Source organism: Astyanax mexicanus, chromosome 13 (genome assembly GCF_023375975.1).
Source record: "Astyanax mexicanus isolate ESR-SI-001 chromosome 13, AstMex3_surface, whole genome shotgun sequence".
Lineage (NCBI taxonomy): Eukaryota > Metazoa > Chordata > Actinopteri > Characiformes > Acestrorhamphidae > Astyanax > Astyanax mexicanus.
The window spans coordinates 47,047,299-47,071,552 of NC_064420.1; the positions used below are offsets into that span (position 1 = coordinate 47,047,299).

Consider the following 24,254-nt stretch of genomic DNA (forward strand, 5'->3'; position numbering starts at 1 on the left):
TCTGTCCTTCTAACTGTCTGTCTGTCTGTTAGTGTAGATGTTATTTGCATCTTAAAGGCACAATAAGAAGAAGCAGCTTGTTTTAATGTAGGAGATAAAGAGAGGTAAAATAGAAATAGTTGTGTAAAAATAAATAAGAACTGCTTTCTCTGGTGAATAAAGACACATGGAGATTATAACTGGGCCCCGGGGAAAAATAAAATAGAGGAAAAATGTGAGATATGAGGGTTTTAATACAGTAATAACAATCATCTGCTCTCTGTACTCAACACCTGCAGCTCATTTACTGATGATGAATTAGACATTATATTAAACAGGATCATTTCTGCCAGGGTGTTTAATTGTTAGCAACAGGCTGTTTGGACTGTAGTCTTCTTTAATCTTTATTTGTTTTCTAATCTTTAGATTGGTGGTCTTGGGCTTGTCACACTGATGCAGCATTCGCTTTTTATTTGGACGCTGGCTTCGGTTCCGACTCATTTCCTCCTGTTTTTATACGAGACACAATAGAAATCATCTGTGCTGAGTTTCTCAACTATTTTAACCACTGGGAAAGTTTCATAAAGTACTCATCCAGCAACCACCTAGCATCACCATACCAACCATTTGCTACTTCCTATCTAGTAACCAATCAGCAATATCATAAAAAAGCATTTGGAATACCATCACGAACACCTAGCAACCACTAAGCATCACTATGCTTACCACCTGGGATGCAGCTGCTACCACCAACCTACACTGTAAGCCCAGATAAGTTGAATTTAGGAAAAAATTGAGGAAGCCAGTTGCCTTAAAAAAGTTAAGTAATGGTTAATAAAAACTTAAAGCAGCACTAGGTAGGATTTTCTTGATTTTTGATCTTTTTAAAGAAATACAATTACAGCTTGAAACTCACTGCAGCGCTGCATTGAGGTGTAATAGGAGGAATAGCGGTGCTCTCGTGTCTGTGCCGGAGCTCCTCTGAGCTCAAACCAGACTCTGTAAGTTTTCAAAGCGGCCGCGACCAACGCTTGTGAGAACTGCGACCTGCTTTCCGACCTTTAGTTCTAATGAAACATTCATTACACTCCACAACTGTAGGGGGAGTCCACGAGCACAAAATCTCAATCCTACCTAGTGGAGCTTTAAGTTAGCATAACTTAAAACATCAACATCAAGCTGATTTAACTTTTTTATTTTTGTTATACTGTAACACTGGATAAGTTGAGTTTACTTCATTTTTCAAGGCAGCTGATTTGCTCAATTATTTTAAGTAATATGGATGAAAATGTGAGTTAGCATAAACTAAAACATCAAGTTACTACAACTAAAGGGGAACTTGATTTATTTGTAAGGTAGCCCAGGGGGGAATCACTACACACTGATGGTGAGTGTTAGTCAGAAACTGTTGGACACACCCAGTATGCAAATAGATTGTGACAGAAGCCAATGGAAAATAAGCTGCTAAACAGACTAAAAGATCTTTGGTTCAACTCAAAGATCACAGTTTGAATAGTACAGTATATGTGCCCACAAATGTTTAACTAACTCAAAATAGTTGACTATTGTTCAGAAATTTCCAATTTTATGTAAAACAGACTTAAATCATTTGAGTTCAAACAACTTTTGTTTTTACAGTGTAGCAACCAATCAACAACATGATAAAAAACATTCTGGAATACCATCACGAACACCTGGCAACCACTTGACCACCTGAGATACTTTTACACATTGCATACATCAGAGGGACACTAGCAGCACAGTGATATATGCAGGACATCCTGCAGACACGTGTGTTGCAGGACTTCCAACTGGCATTTTTCAGCAGGATAATGCCCACCCACACACAGCAAGGGTTTTCCAGGAATGTCTTTACTAGATTACATCTCAGTTGGATTGTGGTAGATTTAATTCCATCACACAAAAGGCTGAGATATTAAAAATTGGCTCCACAACATCATCTTCTGTTCTATATCTCCACTGAGCTGAGAGACCACACAGAACTGTTCCACTCTGTAAAATCAGCTGCCAGTTAGCAAACACTGTTTAAACTCCCTGTTTAATCTGCTGATCAGTCATCTGATGGAATTAGAAAGTGCTGAAAGCTGAGTATGTTCATACTTTATTACTGGGATTAGAGCTCCAGCTGGGTATATCAGGAAATTTATGTTATTATATTGTATTTTCCAGTTGTTCACATGCTCATTTTGAGATGTTTTCATATGTATAGTTGCTCTGGTGTGTTAATTAGTATGTATATATTTTATTCTGTTCAGGTCTGATTTGGTCTGGGTTGGTTTGGTTTAATTTGGTTCGGTTGGTTGATTTGTTTAAATTGTGTGGGATTTAGTATGGTATTACATGGTATTGGTTTGGTTTGGTTTGGCTTGGTTTTGGCTGGGTTGGGTTGGTTTTGGTTTGGTTTGACTTGGCTTGTTTTGGGTTTTGTTTTTGTTTAGCTTTGCTTTTTTTGAGTTGGTTTTGGTTTGGGTTGGGTTTTGGTTTGGTTTGGTTTGGTTTGGTTTGGTTTGGCTTTGCTTGATTTGAGTTGGTTTTGGTTGGGTTTTGGTTTGGTTTGGATTGACTTGGCTTGTTTTGGGTTTTGGTTTTGTTTAGCTTTGCTTTTTTTGAGTTGGTTTTGGTTTGGGTTGGTTTGGTTTGGGTTTTGGTTTGGTTTGGTTTGGGTTTGGCTTTGCTTGTTTAGAGTTGGTTTTGGTTGGATTTTGGTTTGGTTTGGCTTTGCTTGATTTGAGTTGGTTTTGGTTGGGTTTTGGTTTGGTTTGGATTGACTTGGCTTGACAGTGTTGGCTTGGTTTTGATTTGGTTTGACTTGGCTTGTTTTGGGTTTTGGTTTTGTTTAGCTTTGCTTTTTTGAGTTGGTTTTGGTTTTGGTTGGGTTGGTTTGGTTTGGGTTTTGGTTTGGTTTGGGTTTGGGTTGGTTCAGGTTGGGTTGGGTTTTGGTTTGGTTTGTGTTTGGTTTGGCTTTGCTTGTTTAGAGTTGGTTTTGGTTTGGTTTGGGTTTGGTTTGGATTGACTTGGCTTGACAGTGTTGGCTTGGTTTTGGTTTGGTTTGACTTGGCTTGTTTTGGATTTTGGTTTTGTTTATCTTTGCTTTTTTTGAGTTGGTTTTGGTTTGGGTTGGTTTGGTTTGGTTTGGTTTGGTTTTGGTTTTGGTTTGGTTTGGGTTGGTTTAGGTTGGGTTGGGCTTTGGTTTGGTTTGTGTGAGTTTTGGTTTGGTTTGGCTTGGGTTGGTCTTGGTCGAGTTTGGTTTGGCTTGACTGGGTTGGATTGGTTTTGGTTGAGTTTTGGTTTGGCTTGACTGCTTTGGTTTTGGTTGAGTTTGGTTTGGCTTGATTGGGTTGGGATGTTTTGGTTGAGTTTGGTTTGGCTTGACTGGGTCGGGTTGGGGTTGGGTTGAGTTAGGTTGGGTTGGATTGGTTTTGGTTTGGTTGGGTTTGGTTTGGTTTGACTTGTTTTGGTTTTGGCTTGGTTCGGCTTGCGCTGGGCTGGGTATATGTTGGGTTAGTTTAGTTTGATTTGGCTTGACTGGGTTGGGTTTTGGTTTGGCTTAGCTTGGCTTTACTTTGTTTCAGTGTTTTTTTGTTTGGTTTGCTGTTTTGTGCTGCTACACAGAAATAAAATGTTGTTTTTTTACTTTTGTGAATTTGACAGTTGTTCTTTAATAATTAAAAAAGTGAATAGACCAATAGGAATACTCCAAAGTTACATTTTACTTTCATTTCCATTTTTTTCTCTATAGGAAAAGCACAGTTTTAGGTGGTTATAGAAGAAAAGAGTCAGCAGACTCATGGGAACAAACAACAAGTGTTCTCCGGCTTCACGCAGCGCTAATGTGTAATGTGAATAATGTCCTGCTTCTGGCAGCGTCTCAAATCCAGAATCCAGCAGACACTCAGATCCCCCTGATTAAACCTTTAAATGGTAAATTTCACTTATCGCCGAGCTGCCAGTGACACGCTGTCCGCTGTGTTTGATCTGTCTGTGTGATTTCACCAGGAACCTTCACCAGTCTACAGCCTCCAGCATCCAGACAATACTCCCACTGTTCCCTCTGCAGATATGATAAACTTATTTTAACTCCAGAAACTCAAGCACAAACGCACACAATAAACACAACAAAAACACACAATAAACATATATATATATATACAGGGGTTGGACAATGAAACTGAAACACCTGTCATCATTTTAGTGTGGGAGGTTTCATGGCTAAATTGGAGCAGCCTGGTGTTCAATCTTCATTAATTGCACATTATTGCACCAGTAAGAGCAGAGTGTGAAGGTTCAGTTAGCAGGGTAAGAGCACAGTTCTGCTCTAAATATTGCAATGCAATCAACATTATGAGTGACATACCAGAGTTCAAAAGAGGACAAATTGTTGGTGCACGTCTTGCTGGAGCATCTGTGACCAAGACAGCAAGTCTTTGTGATGTATCAAGAGCCACGGTATCCAGGGTAATGTCAGCTAGATACCACCAAGAAGGACCAACCACATCCAACAGGATTAACTGTGGATGCTGTAAGAGGTAGCTGTCTGAAAGGGATGTTCGGGTGCTAACCCGGATTGTATCCAAAAAACATAAAACCACGGCTGATCAAATCACGGCAGAATTCAATGTGCACCTCAACTCTCCTGTTTCCACCAGAACTGTCCGTCACCACAATAAATTATTGTGCTCTAAAACCAGGTGTTTCAGTTTCATTGTCCAACCCCTGTTTATATAGTGCAGCAAACATAAAATATGTTGGGTTCACAGTGTTTGTGTGTGTGTGTGTAGTTTCTTCTAGTCAGATGCTGGATGTGTGTTGTGGAGCTGGGGAGAAATGGGCCTCGGATCACGGCCACTGTTCAAACATGGACCCTGTGAGGATGAACCCGGTCTCTGTCTGCTGGTGAGCACTGCAGTAATTCCCTTTTACCGCACATTTAAAAATAAAATAAAATATATATTCATATTATTTTTATTATTATACTAAATAAATCAAATACAATCTAATAGAAATGGCTCATTAATGCTAAGAAATACATAATGGGCTTAAAAAGGGGCTAAAAACATTGAGGTCAGCAAAAATGATATATATTAGACTATATATTATTTGATAATTACAATACAGTACTTATATTCAGTACAGTACAATATAATGTAATTATAAGAGGAAGATGGATGATCACAAGCCATCAAACCAAGTTGAACTGCTTGAATTTTTGCACCAGGAGTGAAGCAGCATAAAGTTATCCAAAAGCAGTGTGTAAGACTGGTGGAGGAGAACATGATGCCAATTTGCATGAAAACTGTGATTAAAAACCAGGGTTATTCCACCAAATATTGATTTCTGAACTATTAAAACTTTATGAATATGAACTTGTTTTCTTTGCATTATTTGAGGTCTGAAAGTTCTGCATCTTTTTTTTTTTTTGTTATTTCAGTCATTTCTCATTTTCTGCAAATAAATGCTCTAAATGACGATACTTTTATTTGGAATTTGGGAGAAATGTTGTCTGTAGTTTATAGAATAAAACAACAATGTTCATTTTACTCAAACACAAACCTATAAATAGCAAAATCAGAGAAACTGATTCAGAATCTGAAGTGATCTCTTATATTCTTTTTTTTCCAGCTCTGTATAACTCACGTATGTCTGTTTGTTTTGTATCTCTCTGTGTATCAGGTCTGTTCAGAGTCAGTGTTGTCGGGGGTCTCTGAGAGACAGGCAGTGTGGGGCGGGCGTGAGGACAGCGCGAGAGGGCCGGACCTGTGGAGCTGCTGGTGATGATGATGATGATGTCTGTGGGTCAGATGTCTATAAGGTGAGTACTGTGACCCAGTTCTGAGAGTACAGTGTAAAAAATTAGCCCAAAACATTTGTGCCAACACCCTGCCTACAGAGTATTAGTATTCTACAGGAATCAGCACTAAGCTGCTTGTGCCAACACCCCCGGTTACTGAGTATTATATGCAAATCGACCCAGGCCACATGTGTTAATTCTCTGGTTACCGAGTATAATAAGAGAATGAACCTGAGCCACTTGTGCCAACACTCCGGTTACCAAGTACCACATGTTCCAGCTTTTCAGTTACCAACAATAATATGAAAATTGGCCCAACCTACTTGTGCCAACTCTCTGGTTATAGAGTATTAGTATTCTATGAAAATTGGCCCTAAGCTGCTTGTGCCAACACCCCGGTCCAAATTTTTGCAAATCGGTCCAGGCCACATGTGTTAAATCTCCGGTTACCAAGTATAATTTGGGAATCTAACCAAACCACTTGTGCCAAGGCCCTGGTTGACAATTATCATATAGGAACCAGCCTAAGATATTTTGTTACCAAGTATCTATGAAAATTGGCAAAACCTACTTGTGCCAACATTCCGGTTACCGAGTATAATATTGGTATCTGCTTGAACCACATGTACCAGCTTTTTAGTTAACAAGTATAGTATAAAAATTGGCCCAACCTACTTGTGCCAACTCTCCGGTTACAGAGTATAATATGTATATATGGAGTATAATATGGCTCAAGCCACATGTGCCAACTTCCTGGTTACCAAGTATAATATAGGAATTGGCCCGAGCCACATGTGCGAAATTTCTGGTTACCATGTTTAATACGAGAATCATCCTGAGCCGCTTGTGCCAACACTCCGGTTACCAAGTATAATAGGGGAATCGAACCAAACCACTTGTGCCAACGCCCTGGTTGACAATTATAATATTGAAATCTGACCTGAATCTTGTACCAGCTTTTGAGTTACCAAGTATAATATGAAAATTGGCAAAACCTACTTGTGCCAACATTCCAGTTACCGAGTATAATATTGGTATCTGCTTGAACAACATGTACCAGCTTTTTAGTTACCAAGTATTGTATGAAAATTGGCCCGAGCCACTTGTGCAAACTCTCTAGTTACCATGTTTATAATGAGAATCATCCTGAGCCACTTGTGCCAACACTCTGGTTACCGAGCATAATATGAGAATCTTTGCAAGCCATTTGTGCCAACACTCCAGTTACAGAGTATAATACAGGAATTGGCCCAAGCCACATGTGCAAACTTTCTGCTTACCATGTATAATATGATAATCATCAAGAGCCACTTGTGCCAACACTCTGGTCACCAAGTATAATACATGAATTGGCCTGAGCCATTTATACCAACTCCCTCGTTAACAAGTGTAATCTGAGAATTGTCTTGAGCCAGTTGTGCCAAACACTCCGGTTACCGGGTATAATATGGGATTTGACCAAAACTACTTGCACCAACACCCTGGTTGACAATTATAATATCGAAATCTGACCAAATCTTGTGCCAGCTATTCAGTTACCAAGTAAAATATGGGAACTGGCCCAAGCCACATGTGCCAACTGCCTGGTTACCAAGTATAAAAGGAGAATATTTCCAAGCCACTTGTACCAACACTCCTGTTACCAAGTATAATACAGGAATCAGCCTGAGCCATTTATACCAACTCCCTTGTTAACAAATGTAATATGACAATTGGAACAGGAAGTGGTTGTGATGGTGTTGTTAAAAGGTTGTTTCTGTGGTATCCCTGGAGGTCTCTAGAATGTTGCCGGGTGGTTGATATTTTCCCATTTCTCATGAAATTTGGACACAATATAAAGAATAACTCCCTAAAATGAGGAAACAGCTGGATTTTTTGCATACAAAACACAGTTTTCTCATTCATTTGGTCATTTGGACTTTTAGCCAGGTTTTCGGAGTCATTCGTTTACCTTCAGCGCCGGACGGCGAGTGTCCAAACCACAGAGTGTTGCGGAATTATGGCACGCTCAGACCTTCAGCACAGGAGTGAACTGAATAGCTTTCAGCACGCCCATCATGAGGGATCTGGCAAAGCCCAGCGCTCGGGTAACGAAATCTCTCTGCCCTACATCCCAACAGCCACCCATTCAGCTTTAAAAGAACTGCAGTCTCTTCATTTCCTCTGGCCAAGAGGGCAGCTCAGAGGTGGGCACTTGGCACAGGGTGCAACGGGCACTGATGAAAGCTGGTGAAATGCCTGCTGTTGTGGTGCTGCAGGGTGCCAGCAGTTCCCCACTCCGCCTGTGCTTGACCCCTGCTCACTAGGGCAGCACAATATATCGTTTAGGCATCGTCATCGCGAGGACGTGCGATGTCACTTAAGGCAATTAAATCAAACACGTCATGTTGATTTAAGTCAATGTTTTAATTCCTGACACAAGAAGTAGATACACAGCGCTGTCTCTGTGTCTGTGTGAGTGACAGGCTGCTGCTGCCTGAGAAGAGCACGAGGGGGAGGGGAAGGGTGCAGATATTTCCAGTTACAGCTGAATTCAGGCTTTTAATAAAATATAAAAACGCTCTTATTGACCTTTTAAAAAGACATTTAAATGCCTGTTTAATTAGCTGATTACTGTTGTTTTGCTGTTTTTCTCTGGTTTTGAGTTGAGCTCGGCAATGAATCAGCTCTTGATTGGTCCGGATGTGAGACAGTACGTGGGTGGGGAGCAGGGCTAGTGATGTCATGGGCCCTGCATTGTTTAATATCACAATATACAGAGGTTGGACAATGAAACTGAAACACCTGGTTTTAGAGCACAATAATTGATTGTGGTGACGGACAGTTCTGGTGGAAACAGGAGAGTTGAGGTGCACATTGAATTCTGCCGTGATTTGATCAGCCGTGGTTTTATGTTTTTTTGGATACAATCCGGGTTAGCACCCGAACATCCCTTTCAGACAGCTTCCTCTTACAGCGTCCACAGTTAGTCCTGTTGGATGTGGTTCGTCCTTCTTGGTGGTATGCTGACAGTACCCTGGATACCGTGGCTCTTGATGCATCACAAAGACTTGCTGTCTTGGTCACAGATGCTCCAGCAAGACGTGCACCAACAATTTGTCCTCTTTTGAACTCTGGTATGTCTCCCATAATGTTGTGTGCATTGCAATATTTTGAGCAGAACTGTGCTCTTACCCTGCTAATTGAACCTTCACACTCTTACAGCTCTTACTGGTGCAATAATGTGCAATTAATGAAGATTAAACACCAGGCTGCTCCAATTTAGCCATGAAACATAAAATCCCACACTAAAATGACAGGTGTTTCAGTTTCATTGTGCAACCCCTGTATGTCACTGAAAAAAGAACATATGCAGTGCAATATTTTTCCAATATCGTGCAGCACTATTGCTCAGTGTTTCCAGATGACGAGGGTCTGGAGTGGTCTTGTTTTAAGTGGCCTCTTCTGTAAGAGGTGGTTGGACACTGCTGCTGTGCTGTGATTTCTGCGCTAATCTCTTTGTGTGTGTGTGTGTGTGTGTGTGTGTGTGGTAGTGTTGTGGTTGAGTTGTGAGTTGGGGTGTGAATCTCTGGCTTTGCATGATTCAGTCCAATTACGATTCTTTAGGAAATTATTCAGATTTCGCTCTGATTCACTTTCATATTTTGGTACATTACAGAATTAATAAATCCACTTGTAGCCAAAAAAGGGTTGCTCAGATGTGCAGATGTCCTGCTCTGATGAATAGCAGATGTTCTGCTTTGGGCGAAACACAAAAAAATGCAGTCTCAAAGACCGTTAAAAAGTTATGATGAAACTGGCTCTCATCAGGACCGCCCCTGGAAAGGAAGAGCAAGAGTTACCTCTATTTTGGTTTGTTTAACACTGTTTTTAAGTTACTACATGATTCCTTATGTGTTCCTTCATAGTCTGATAGATCACTTCACTATTTATTTACTATGTTGGAAAAATCATTATTATAAACAGGTAATAACATGTTTGTGTTTATCTGGTTCAGGAGTGCTGCAGTTGCTGTGCGCTGGGTTTACGGCTGCTGAGGGACGGGACACCCTGTGAAGCCCCTCGGGGTTTGGGTCAGCCCTGCAGCCACGCCCTCCTCACCTGCTGCCAGGGTTCGGATACCTCTAACAGGAGCATGATCAGAGAGAGAGCCCAGCCCCACCCCACCAGCCCACCGAGGAAAGGTAATTGGTGATTTTGATCTTGGGCAAAGAAAATAGGGAATTTACTTTACTTTACTTACACTTCATTCATAAATATACGTAAATGTGGGCTCTTATCTAGGGAGCTGTTTTTAACTTGTGGAATCTGAGGCTGATAACTGTGATGAACTTTTACTCTTTGTTTCATGGAATGGTCCTGATGAGTGCCAGTTTCATCATCATAACATTTTCAAAGGTCCTTTTTTTGCACTTGAGGATAGTTTCAAAGTTCTTGAAATTCTTCTTTTCTGACTGACCTTCATTTTTTTCTTTACTTAGTTGAGTAGTTCTTGCGATAATATGGATTAGAACATTACTCAAATAGGGCTATTCACTATTCCTCATTAAGCGTGGGAATCTCAGGATACAATATTAATCACGATACACTGCACATGGTAACAATGATATCCTGATACTCTTATTCTGCGTTAACCCTTGTGTGGTGTTCATATTTTTGTTACTGGTTTACTTTGTTACTTGTATTTAATTCAGCAAAATTAAGCAATTTTACATTAAAATGCTTTACACATGCTCGCTTCACCTAAATTGCAAGCAATATAAACAGCTTACATGGTTAATATTTGCCCTTTACCTTTCTTATGTTACATTTCTTTTAAAAAGTGCTACTCTTTTTTTATTAGTTTTTTAATAAAATGTAAAAGAAAATGAATTAAACTCAAGATATGAGTAGAAAATTTGTTTAGTTTAAAAAAAAATACAAATGAAGCAATGTTTATTAGCCCTTGGCCAAACATACTGTATGTAATATAAATGTGTAGGGGGGGGGGGGGGTGTACAGTGTGTGTTTATCGAAAATGTGTTTTGATATATGTTTTTCACAAAAAATGAGCCAATGCCAATGAGTTTGAGTTAGAAAAAATATATTTTTTAGTATCATTTGATGAAAAATGAAAACGGGTCCCACAGACCCGAACACCACACAAGGGTTAATATATCACAAGACAATTCTGTACAGTACTTTATTTAATCTGTGTTACTGAAGAGGATAGAATACTTCTAAATAAGTAAATACCAGGAACTGGTATTGATTTATTGGTGTCAGTTTCACAGAAGCAATAGTGCCACCATGTAGAATAATGAAACAGTAAAATTAATAAGTCACATTGGTTGGTGAGTCTTAAGCCCTATTTGGACGGGATTAGTTTCTCAGGGGGTTCTGGGGTAATTTCCTTTTTTATGGGGAGGGTCCTCTGGGATTTTATTCCTGTCCGGAACAACCATGTTTGTGTTTTTACAGGCTGAATTATCTACTGTTTTTCGCTGAACTCTGTGGTCCTCCGGTAATTTTATTCCCGCCCGGATCCACATCTCTCACATATAATAAAATAGCTATTTGTCCACTGCCGCGCACCGTAATTACACCTTGGGCGTGCGTTTCCACGGAGATCCACGTAAAACACGGCATATTTTATTATATGCAATAATATAAATTCATTTTCATTTTGTTGCAGTAGTGTGATCTTGAAATTATTTTTCTAATTCAGTGTTTTGTCATATGGCTAAGAGCATTGTATCACGAAAATACCATATAATATCGTGATATTATTTTATGACCATATCGCCCACCCCTAGTCCAAACTAATTCAGACACTGGTCCAGACTTTTAGGTTTAAAAAAATGCCCTAATACTCCAAAAACGTCTTGGTTGATAAACTGCCAGATGGTAGTATGTGTGCTCTTCCAGCCCCCCTGGGATTGAGTGAATATATTGTATGTGACCCAGAGGATTTTCCCGCCTTGTTCCCAACGTTTCCAGATAACTAACTAAGGTGACTAAGGTGTTGCTATGGTATGGCTAAGTGGTTGCTAGGTGGTTGCTAAGTAATGTATTCGCGAACACATGGCGTGGCTATGGAGGCTAGGTTGCTCTGGACGTGCGGGGTGTCCAAACCTTTGACCGACAGCTGGTTACCGTGAATAGCTTTATTTGAGTAACACTCTAATCCATATATTATGGTAAAAACTACTCAAACAGGTAAAGAAAATTAAAAAATAAATATTTTTCCCAGTAGCATTAAGGTGCACACACTATGTGCATCAACACGCAAATTAGTACATTTACAATATACTTCAAGTGGATTAAAAATGATGTTTAAAAAAAGCAATCAAAAGCACATTTTCATACTTTTATATTGTGTTAAAATATATCTGCATTACAACTGAAATATACTTAAGTTGTCATTAGTTGTTCCAAACATCATACATTTAGTATGTATTTAAGTACATATTAAAGTATGTACTTTTTCATGTTAAGTATACTTAATTAAATAAATATTTAATACACTTAAAGGGACTTCCTTCCCCCCTGGGTTTGAGTGAATATATGTGACCCAGAGGGTTTTCCCGCCTTTTATGCCCAACGTTTCCAGATAAGCTTTGGTCTCTCCATGATTCTGAGCAGGAAGAGAAGCAGAAAAGCAGAAAAAGGAACCGGTTCTGATCTTATCACGGCAGGATGATGGTGGCATTTGATCTGAGCTCTGATATTTTCACTGTATTGATAAAGGTGGTGGGGTTGAGAGCCAGTCTCTGTGTAGATTAACATCAGCACTCGTCTGTTTTTTTTTTAAGAATTACAGATAGTTTTGATAGATAGATAGATAGATAGATAGATAGATAGATAGATAGATAGATAGATAGATAGATAGATAGATCCCAAAGGAATTTTAGCAGCCAGTAGCAGTTAAACACTTAGCTTAGTTTAGCTAACTAACTTAGCTTAGCTGAAATAGAAAGAAAAGCATGGTGACACCCCTGTTCCTTACTAGTGTCACATAATGCGTCTCATAGTCTGGTGCGCCTTATAACCCAAAAAATACAGTATGAGTTCTGATCTTATCACGGCAGGATGATGGTGGCATTTGATCTGAGCTCTGATATTTTCACTGTATTGATAAAGGTGGTGGGGTTGAGAGCCGGTCTCTGGGCTGTACAGGTCAGTGATGAAAGCTCTGAGAGATCTCTCCGGAGTCTCTCCGGAGTCTCCAGCCTGCTGTGGAAAATGTCAGACTCTCAGAGACGAGCTCTGAAACAGCAGGAGCGCCGGCCGACATGTGGGATGATATTTCTGACGCTATAAATCTGCCGCTGATCCGTATCAGAGGAAACCTGCATCTGAGCTGCAGCCGAGGAGGAATGCCCTGGAAATATCATACGAATACAGTATGAATACATTCCTGGAATTCATTCTGGGTTTAGACACTGGGATTATATAAAACAGAGGCTTGTGGAATGCATACTGGCATATTTCTCTACACTGTAAACCCACATGTTGTTTGAACTCAAACGATTTAAGCCTGGAAAAAGTAAAATTGGATGTTTCGAAACAATACTCAACTATTCAAACTGAGATCTTTGAGTTGAACTAACTTATAATAACTGAGTTTAGCCTGTTTTGCCATTAACAGCTTCTTTTTTATTGGCTTCTGTCACAATCTATTTGCATACTGGGTGTGTCCAACAGTTTCTGACAGACAGACACTCACCATCAGTGTGTAGTGATTCCCCCTGGGCTAGCATACAAATAAATCAACTTCCCCTTTAGTTGTAATAACTTGATGTTTTAATTTATGCTAACTCAAGATTTTATTCCCAATTACTTACAAAAATTGAGCAAACCGTCTGCCTTAAAAAAGTTAAGTAAACTCTGATCTGGTCTCACAGTTTAACAAAGATAAAAAAGTTTAATCAACTTTCCCTTTAGTTGTAATAACTTGATGTTCTAACTTTTTTAAGGCAAACGGTTTCCTCAATTTTTTTAAGTAAATGCAACTTATCCGGGCTTACAGTGCAACAGGAGGGGTACAGTCATCAATAATAGAAAAATGCTTTGTTTAGGTAAAAATAACAAAAAAAAATCCACATTTTATTTGAGACAACACCATTTCTGGATGGGTTATTTTAGCCAATCATGCTGTAAAAAAAATTAATAACTACAACTCTATTTAAATAGTCTTAAAATGACAATAATATCGTTTATTGCAATAATTTCTGAGATGATATATCGTCCAGAAATCATTATGATGATTGAACTGGCTCTTATCAGGACAAACCCAGGAAAGGAAGAGCAAGAGTGCCCTCTGTTGCACAGGATAAGTTTATAAGAGTTAATAAAAGCGCAAGCTCTTTTGCCGTTCAGAGGTGAGTAGCGCTGTCTGGCACCATTAGTCACCAATTGTAGCTAGCGGTTAGCCACTAATGCTAATGCTAATGCTGCTGCACCTAGCCTTAGTGGAAATCTGTAAATCTAAGCTTACTGTAAATAAATGGAAGCGCTTTAATCACCCAAATAAACAATTTTCAGGAGAGAAATCTGTGTAGATTAACATCAGCACTCGTCTGTTTTTTTTAAAGAATTACAGATAGTTTTGATAGATAGATAGATAGATAGAAAGATAGATAGATAGATAGATCCCAAAGGAATTTTAGCAGCCAGTAGCAGTTAAACACTTAGCTTAGTTTAGCTAACCAACTTAGCTTAGCTGAAATAGAAAGAAAAGCATGGTGACACCCCTGTTCCTTACTAGTGTCACATAATGCGTCTCATAGTCTGGTGCGCCTTATAACCCAAAAAATACAGTATAATTTAGGCACAATAGCTTGAAGTTATATAGTCTAAATAATTGAAGTTTTCAGTTATCATTACTTTAAAAAAGGAGGTAAAACAAATGGCCTCAAATTACAGTATTTTATTAAAACACTGAATTAATTCGTACAATACGTATATACATACAATATATATATTTCCACAGTGCTGAGAGCGGATTTGAGAGTGGATTTGAAAGCTGAAGCATGCGGAGGCTCATTTCTCTCTCTTTCAGCACAGATTACAGTGTAAAGCTCCTGCAGGTAATCCCTGTGGAAATATAAATCACTGTGTTTGTTTGGGTTGAGATCTGAGTTCAGAAGGCTGGTCTTTATCTGATAACCTGCTGCATATTTCAGAGCATCAGACCCAGCATTTCCATTTGTTTCTAATTAGCGCCCTGGATCAGCCCTGTAATGCTGAGAATTACAGAGCAGGAGACACGCTCAGCCTGCGACCTCGAGAATTTAGATAATAATACAGTGTACTGGGGATATATACAGTACCAGTCAAAAGGATAGACACAGCTTTTCTTATTCAGTGTGTTTTTTCTTTCTTTTTTGTGATTTTTTACATTGTAAATTTAATATTAAAGACTATATTAAAGATATACAGGAACATACAAGGAACAAAAAGTGTTAAAATAAACCAGAATATGTTTTCTACTTTAGATTCCTCTTCTTTATCTTACAAAAGTGGTCTAACTGCAGAAGGAAATCAATAAAAACAAAGCTTACAATAAAAATCTAAGAATATAAAATAGACTAAATATAAATATTAACAGCCGTATAAATAGAGCTCTGGATAAAAAATAAGAGACGTGAAAATGATGAGTTTCTTTGATTTTACCAAATTAAAAACCTCTGGAATATAATCAAGAGGAAGATGGATGATCACAAGCCATCAAACCAAACTGAACTGCTTGAATTTTTGCACCAAAAGCAGTGTGTAAGACTGGTGGAGGAGAACATGATGCCAAGATGCATGAAAACTGTGATTAGAAACCAACCAGGGTTATTCCACCAAATATTGATTTCTGAACTTTTAAAAATTATGAATATGATAAATGCTCTAAATGACAGTATTTTATTTGGAATTTGGGAGAAATGTTGTCTGTAGTTTATAGAATAAAACAACAATGTTCATTTTACTCAAACATAAACCTATAAATAGCAAAATCTGAGAAACTGATTTAGAAACTGAAGTGCTCTCTTATTTTTTTCTGGAGCTGTAAACTCCTTTACATATTTTTGCATGTATACATATTTTTATTTATGAACCGCTCATACGCCTTACTGTATTGGACGTTAGGTGAGGGCAACCTAATTTAAAATAGACTGTTAAAGCAGCACTAGGTAGGATTTCCTTGATTTTTGATCTTTTTAAAGAAGTAAAATTACAGCTTGAAACTCACTGCAGCGCTGCATTGAGGTGTAATAGGAGGAACAGCGGTGCTCTCATCTCTGTGCCGGAGCTCCTCTGAGCTCAAACCAGACTCTAAGTTTTCCGAGGCGGCCGCGACCAACGCTCGCGAGAACTGCGACCTGCTTTCCGACCTTTAGTTCTAACAGTTCTGCAAGCACTACTGGTTCATTCTTTACAAACTAACATACAGACACTCTGGCAGAAGCTGGAAAGAGAGCGAATATGTCTGTGAAAAACAGAAAACGAGAAAGAGAAACTAATCCACCTGAAACATTTATTACACTCTACAACTGTAGGGGGAGCCCACGAGCACAAAATCTCAATCCTACCTAGTGGAGTTTTAAATAAAGCAAAGTCCACCATCCAAAAGGAGCTTGATTTAAATATTAATCCCATTTAATTCCAGATACTCATTAATCCAGCTGTATATAAAAGCTTTATTACCGTGGTGTTGGTAGGTCTTTGCCAACCATTCATAAAAGCTTACAGGTGATCTGGAACGGAAATCTGTATTGATGCTGTTATAGTTGAATGAGTTCAGTATGAGTTCAGTATATGGATGTGATAAACTGTGAAGAAATTATTCCTTCTTTAAAATAAACTGTAGCAGAGTCAAAACAGGCCAATTCTAAAACCCCAAAACTGTTACATCACAGTCTCAACTCATTATATTTACATGTCTAAAATTACTATACACCCAGCCTGCAAGCAAAAGCCTTGCATGGCTAAATGTGGTGAATACTTCTTGGGCTGGACAAAAGGTATAACATATATGTTATATATGTATGTCATATTTAAAGCATTTTATCAATTTCTCCACACATATTGTCCCATTTTAAAGCGCCAGTCCGTATTATTTTGTTTGTAATTTTAAAGCAGAAGCATTTCTGAGTGGAGAAGAATATGGATAAAATATAGTGTTTAATGGCAACAGTGTGCTGAAACCACCATCCCTGCTTAGCCTAATGCTAATGTATTCATTCTAAAAACTGAGGTGTCTGGTCGCTTTTTGCACAAGTTGTTCTTCTGGTCACGTCACGCGTCTTTACGTGTTTACGTCACACGTACAGCCTCTAAAAAAAGAGGATCCGGCTCAGTTTTACTGAACACGAGCGGCTGGTGGAGCAATGGAGACTTCAGAAGGGGAAACTCAGAGCTCAATAGCTCCTCTATTCACTCATAGTAAAACCAAAGAAATGAAGGAGTGAAGTTTCTGACTGAGCTCTCTCTCTCTCTCTCTGACTGAACATAACCTGGAATTGGATTCATCCGCTCTGAAAGGAGACCGCATCACACCCGCCCAGTTTAAAATGATTCTTCTACCGCATGCTCGGTGCAATTACCCATTCTTACCATAGAGGGCACTAAATCACCTAAATCACAAAACTTACAGACAGCAGCTTTAACTGAAACAAAGAGTTGCGCTAAGAAATATTCTTTGTAAAATACAAATTAAACCTTTAATTAATGCATGCATTTGAACTCATTAACATTTCAAAGGCTTGTAGCAACTCACAAAACACACAAAAGACACAAATATACAGCTCTTATGTGGATTCCCTCGAGAGTTAACCCAAAAAACAGAGCTGTCCTTGGGAGCAAAAGTGGACTAAAAAAGATAATGGCCCAAATATTTAAACCTTCCCAGAGTTACAAAATCACAACACTGAATTTAATCAGTCAGATAATGAGATCTGATCTAAAATCAGAGTATAAAAGTATAATACAATCTTAACAGCAGTTTAATATTGTCCCTTGCAGTTTCAGACAGTCCGGACAGGCAGGCCATGTCTCTGGACGAGGGGACGGAGGTGGAGAACGCAGTGGACGGGATCGAGGGGCTGCAGGACGTGGACGAGTGTGAGGTGTATGAAGGTCAGCTGTGTCAGCAGGAGTGCATCAATACACCAGGATCCTACACCTGCACCTGCTTCCCCGGATACACACTGCACACAGACGGCATCCACTGCCTGAAAGGTACGCCTGATATATATATATATATATATATATACATACAGGGGTTGGACAGTGAAACTGAAACACCTGTCATCATTTTAGTGTGGGAGGTTTCATGGATAAATTGGAGCAGCCTGGTGTTCAATCTTCATTAATTGAACATTGCACCAGTAAGAGCAGTAAGAGTGTGAAGGTTTAATTAGCAGGGTAAGAGCACAGTTCTGCTCAGAATATTGCAATGCACACAACATTATGGGAGACATACCAGAGTTCAAAAGAGGACAAATTGTTGGTGCACGTCTTGCTGGAGCATCTGTGACCAAGACAGCAAGTCTTTGTGATGCATCAAGAGCCACGGTATCCAGGGTAATGTCAGCGAGATACCACCAAGAAGGACCAACCACATCCAACAGGATTAACTGTGGACGCTGTAAGAGGAAGCTGTCTGAAAGGGATGTTCGGGTGCTAACCCGGATTGTATCCAAAAAACATAAAACCACGGCTGATCAAATCACGCAGAATTCAATGTGCACCTCAACTCTCCTGTTTCCACCAGAACTGTCCGTTTCATTTGTAAATCAAGGGATCAGAGTCTGGAGGAAGAGTGGAGAGACACACAGTAACATATTGAGAAAATTTATGTACTTACTTAAAATATAGTAAAAGTACAATAATATTATGCTTTCATCAAATATTTGAAAGTTAACTTTGATCATAACTTTTAAAAAGTACAATATAGTGTATTTTAAACAAATATACTACTATACTACACTTTTAGTTCAATTAAATTCAATATACGTCTAAAATACTTATTTCCAAATATACTTTTGTACATTTTTAGCAAAGTGTGTTAAAAACAGCAACTGTTACAGTAGTTCACTTAAAGTACAATGTATCATGTAACTTTTTAGAAATCTAATTAAATGACTAAAATGTAATGTTTTAAAAATGTTTAAAATATATATTTAGGTATTACATTAATGTAACAGTTAAAATGTACTTCAATGCTGTGTAATTATAATTAGGAAAATATAAATAAGGGAATTATAGAATACAGTGGTAATTTAAATCATTAAAACATTTAAATGGCAAATAAAAAAAATAAGTACATTTGTAAACATTGTACACACTAAACATTGTAGTAGAGTACATTAAAATATATTTTTATACCCAATGAATTATGCGAGAAGTGTGCTTCGCTACTTACAAAAGACAGGAACAAGAAGCATATTTGTACTCTAATGTAAATATATCATATATATTTAACATCAATTTAACATCTTAGTACATTCCTAATATACTCAGTGTATAATAATAGTGATACAGCTGTTGTAATGCTCTATATTAAATGTATTATAATTTTACTGTAAAGGTATTTTAAATATATGGGGTTACATACATGTGCATAAACAAGTAGTTTAATTTAAATGTTTAAATGTTACTTTAAGTATATTTAAAATAGTTCCATTTTAGTACAGTTAAAGCTCACCTTCCGCGAAAATCCAATTTTTCTTGTTTTTTGTGGAATACAGTAGGTCTCTCCGAGTTGAATGTGTACACCTGCACATTAAACTGTTTTGCAGCCCCCATTGTCTGCAGGAGCTAAGCAAAGAAATCCCCCCTCCCCCCCTCCGAAAAACGGGTGAATTTTGAATGATCTTTCTGCCTACGTAGGCAGAAACTCACAGACCAGCCCACCTTGGCTCGAGAAACGCCCAGAGGCGGAGCTGAAGCGACGCAACATCACCGCTCATCAGTTAGGAGGTGGGAGGCAGTGAGCGGCAGAGCGGTGGAGGGGCGTCGCAGTGCTCCTAGCCAATCAGAGGAGAGATATTTGCATGCTGTTTGCATGTATGAATATTCATGAGCAAAGCTGGAATCCGGTCATTTTGGACACACCCCTAAAACAGTCCATTAAAAAAGAGCTATACAGAGACACCTGAGCACTTTTTTTTTACAAAAACGGCTCACATGTCATTCATTCATACTAGAGACCACAACTAGACATTTTAAAATGAAAGAAAAAACGACGGAAGGTGACCTTTAAGTACACTTAGCACAATTTAAGTAAGACTTTGTACTATTTTTATACTGCATTTAACCCTTGTGTGGTGTTCGGGTCTGTGAGACCCGTTTTCATTTTTTATCAAATGATACTAAAAAAAAATTTTCAAACTCAAACTCATTGGCATTGGCTCATTTTTTGTGAAAAACATATATCAAAACACATTTTCGATAAACACACACTGTACCCCCCCCCCCTACACATTTATATTACATACAGTATGTTTGGCCAAGGGCTAATAAACATTGTTTCATTTGTAAATTTGAAACTAAACTAATTTTCTACTCATATCTTGAGTTTAATTCATTTTCTTTTACATTTTATTAAAAAGCTAATAAAAAAAGAGTAGCACTTTTTAAAAGAAATGTAACATAAGAAAGGTAAAGGGCAAATATTAACCATGTAAGCTGTTTATATTGCTTGCTATTTAGGTGAAGCGAGCATGTGTAAAGCATTTTAATGTAGAATTGCTTAATTTTGCTGAATTAAAAACAAGTAACAAAGTAAACGAGTAACAAAAATATGAACACCACACAAGGGTTAAAGTATAATAAGTACAAAAAAAAAGTTGTTTCATTTTAGCTCTCTTTAAATATACTGATTAATATTAATGTGGCTACAAGAACACTTTAGTGCACTATAGCATCATAATGCTTAGTATACTTTAATCTACTTTTTTCACTAGGGAATGTACTGCATAACTTTTGTTAAATCGTGATTACACTGGACATTCATTGGAATTAAAAGCTTAAACATCAATCCAAAAAACTGGAAAATCAGGTATATTTTGACTGTTTTGACTCTGACCGGTGTTCTGTATCTAATGAGTACCTTCACTTCACCTCACTTTCTGCGGGCGTCTTTAAAGTGGCACCTTCCGTGCAGAGTCTCCTAAAGCTTCCAGCCGCCGTTACATCAGTTCTGTTTGAGTGAGGCCTTCAAACAGACGACAAGCCTGAACAGGAACGCCGGGAACGCCACCTTAAACAGGAAATTACAGAGAGTTAAATCCCGGAGTGATGCTGGAAAATGTTCCGAATGGAAAAACATGGATCTTTCTGCAGGTTTACAGCCGTTCCCCCTCAACAGCAGACATCAACTGCTCTACTGAAGCACATTTAAATCCACCATACACACACACACACACACACATAATCCATCACACACACACATACAGTACAGGCCAAAAGTTTTTAATGACTATTTACATTGTAGATTCTCACTGAAGCATCAAAACTATGACTGAACACATGTGGAGTTTTATGTACTTAACAAAAATATGTATATTCTAGTTTCTTCTAAATATCCACCCTTTGCTCTGATTACTGCTTTGCACACTCTTGGCATCATTCTCTCAATGAGCTTCTCTAAAAGAGGTGGCCACCTGAAATGAAAAGTTTTCCAACAGTCTTGAAGGAAGGAAGGAGTTCCCAGAGGTGTTTATTAGCACTTGTTGGCTCTTTGCCTTCTTCACTCTGTGCTCCAGCTCACCCCAAACCATCTGGATTGGGTTCAGGTCCGGTGACTGTGGAGGTTCAGCTCATTTTTTTGTTAAGTACATAAAACTCCACATGTGTTCATTCATAGTTTTGATGCTTCAGTGAGAATCTACAATGTAAATAGTCATGAAAATAAAAAAAACGCATTGAAAAAGAGGTGTGTCCAAACTTTTGGCCTGTACTGGATATCCATATATATACAGCTCTAAAAATAATTAAGAGAGCATTTCAGTTTCTGAATCCGTTTCTCTGATTTTGCTATTTATAGGTTTATGTTTGAGTAAAATGAACATTGTTGTTTTATTCTATAAACTACAGACAACATTTCTCCCAAATTCCAAATAAAATACTGTCATTTAGAGCATTTATCATATTCATAATTTTTTAAAGTTCAGAAATCAATATTTGGTGGAATAACCCTGGTGGTTTTTAATCACAGTTTTAATCATGCATCTTGGCATTATGTTCTCCTCCACCAGTCTTACACACTGCTTTTGGATAACTTTATGCTGCTTTACTCCTGGTGCAAAAATTTAAGCAGTTCAGTTTGGTGGTTTGATTATATTTCAGAGGTTTTCAATTGGGTAAAATCAAAGAAACTCATCATTTTTAATTCTAATTAAGTGGCTTCTGAAGGCAATTAATTGCATTGGAATTTTATTTTCGGGATTTCAGAGTAAATATGGGATGAATACTGTTGAAAGTCACACTTTTCAGATTTTTATTTGATTACAATTTTGAAAACAACGTATCATGGTTATTCCACTGCTTTGTGTTTGTCTATCATTTAATACCTCTATAAAACACATTTAAGTTTGTGGTTGTATGGTAACAAAATTTGAAAAAGTTCAAGGGGTATGAATACTTTTGCAAGACGCACACACTCATGGAGGAGGCTCCTCCATCCGCACTGCACTAAATAAGATAACTGGAGGGATTTATGTCATATAATTGCAGTCTTCTCTCTGGGTGTTTGGTTTGGTGTGTGTGTGTGTGTGTGTGTGTGTGTTTACAGTGACTACAGATGAAGAAAACAGCCTAAAAGAACATGCTTTGCCCACCGCCCCCCCGAACCCTGAGAGGATGCCCACGACTCCGCCCCCCGCCCTGCTGGACCCGTGTGAAGGTGGGTGATCTTCTCCACACCTGAACGAATGTAGCTCAGCTCTGCTCAAATCAGATCTGAGCTTCAGTTATAGAGATATTTTAAAGCTAAAGCAGCTCTGAGGTTCAGCTCCACCCTGTGAGACCGTTAAAGACTCAACCACACCACTAAATAACACATTTCCCAAAAAGCTAATTGGGTTTTTCCGACCAAAAGTTCATCGGGTCTTGTGATTCACTTGTTCTGATATACAGTATAAACTATGGGCCAGATGTGAGATGAAGCAGAACAGAAAGAACCTCAAATGTTATGCTAATAAAAAATAAACTAAATAAAGATAAGATAAGATCCATTTAGGAAGCCTTTAAGGAGCCAATAAACCAGGGGTCGGCAATAGGCTGTTTGCAATAGGTAGTTTGAACTATAATAAATAGGGGTGTGACGAGATCTCGCGAGATTAAAACATGACGATATTTCTCATCAAGCTTAAACCTGTTTTGCAGGGGAAAAAACAGTTTAGTGTGGACTTTTTAAGAGTGATCTGGCAACCCAGTAGTGATAGCAGCGAGTATGATGGCTGAGCAGTGAGAGCAGCTCTCAGCAGAAGAGGAAAATTCAGGTATTTGTATAGAAGATGCTTCTGCTACTATTAAGTTGTATGTCTGGCTGCATTTTGGCTCCAGTGGAAACAATAAACGGTAACAGAGTGACCAACAAGATACAAACCATATATAAATACTGTAATTAAATCCTACACCTGACTGTTTCATAGGCAGCTGTACTAATCCCTGAACTCTGTCTCTGTTTGCACTTCAAGCATAGTCTTAATATGACTGGTTATGGTTATGCATAGTTAAATTACAAGAGATTTAGGAGAAAAAAACACAAACCATAGGCTTAATATGACTGGTTGTGGTTTGCACTTATTGTTTGCACTATATAAGACCTAGAAAAGTTTGATTGTTTATTCTTATTCCTATTTCTTATAGAATCAATGTGTGAGAGAAACTAGTTTGTTAAGTTTGCGTTATATGATTTTGTCAAATAAAACTCTAGTTTTCAAGCCATTTTTCCTTTTTTTAACGTTTTCTTTAAAATTTTATTTTTAAATCTCGTCTCCTTCATGTGAACCCAGTATCGTGTCTTGTCTTGTCTTGTGATATTAGTGTCTCGTCACACCCCTAATAATGAACGATAATGAAAAAAGAAAAGATGATAAAAAGCTTCTCTGGAGAGCTTTTGTTTACATTACATTACATTACATTTGGCAGACGCTTTTGTCCAAAGCGACTTACAATAGTCAATACACACCTCCCCTGTTTGTCTCTCTGTCGCGCTTGTCGTGACTTTAGTTTCCACCAGTTCTCTGGCTCCCTATATCCTTATAAGGGCGTTTTTTTCACGCCCGTGTCCCAATTTCCCTTCGGGGGTCTGTCTGTCTGTCTGTCTGTCTGTCTATCTAATTCACTAGCCGGGGCAGCTGTAGTAGTGTATTGGACCACGACCCTGACGACACGGGTTCGATCCTGCGTAAAGCGCGGTGTGTTTATTTTTTTTATTTCTTCTTGGGTTTACCTGCTTCTGCAATTGGGTTCAACAACCCTCTAG

The 24,254-nt window shown here is 38.4% G+C and overlaps 1 protein-coding gene across 2 annotated transcripts in view; it reads left to right on the top strand.

Annotated features, from left to right (window-relative positions):
- The window catches only part of LOC103028753 (fibulin-2), a 74,825-nt gene that overhangs the window by 27,070 nt on the left and 23,501 nt on the right, over window positions 1-24,254 (top strand). For both annotated transcript variants that reach the window (XM_049463111.1, XM_049463110.1), the window contains 5 exons: window positions 4,779-4,893; window positions 5,671-5,809; window positions 9,786-9,972; window positions 17,783-17,998; window positions 22,557-22,667. In XM_049463111.1, the coding sequence (XP_049319068.1) occupies window positions 4,779-4,893; window positions 5,671-5,809; window positions 9,786-9,972; window positions 17,783-17,998; window positions 22,557-22,667 (768 nt within the window). The remainder of the gene's footprint in view (window positions 1-4,778; window positions 4,894-5,670; window positions 5,810-9,785; window positions 9,973-17,782; window positions 17,999-22,556; window positions 22,668-24,254) is intronic.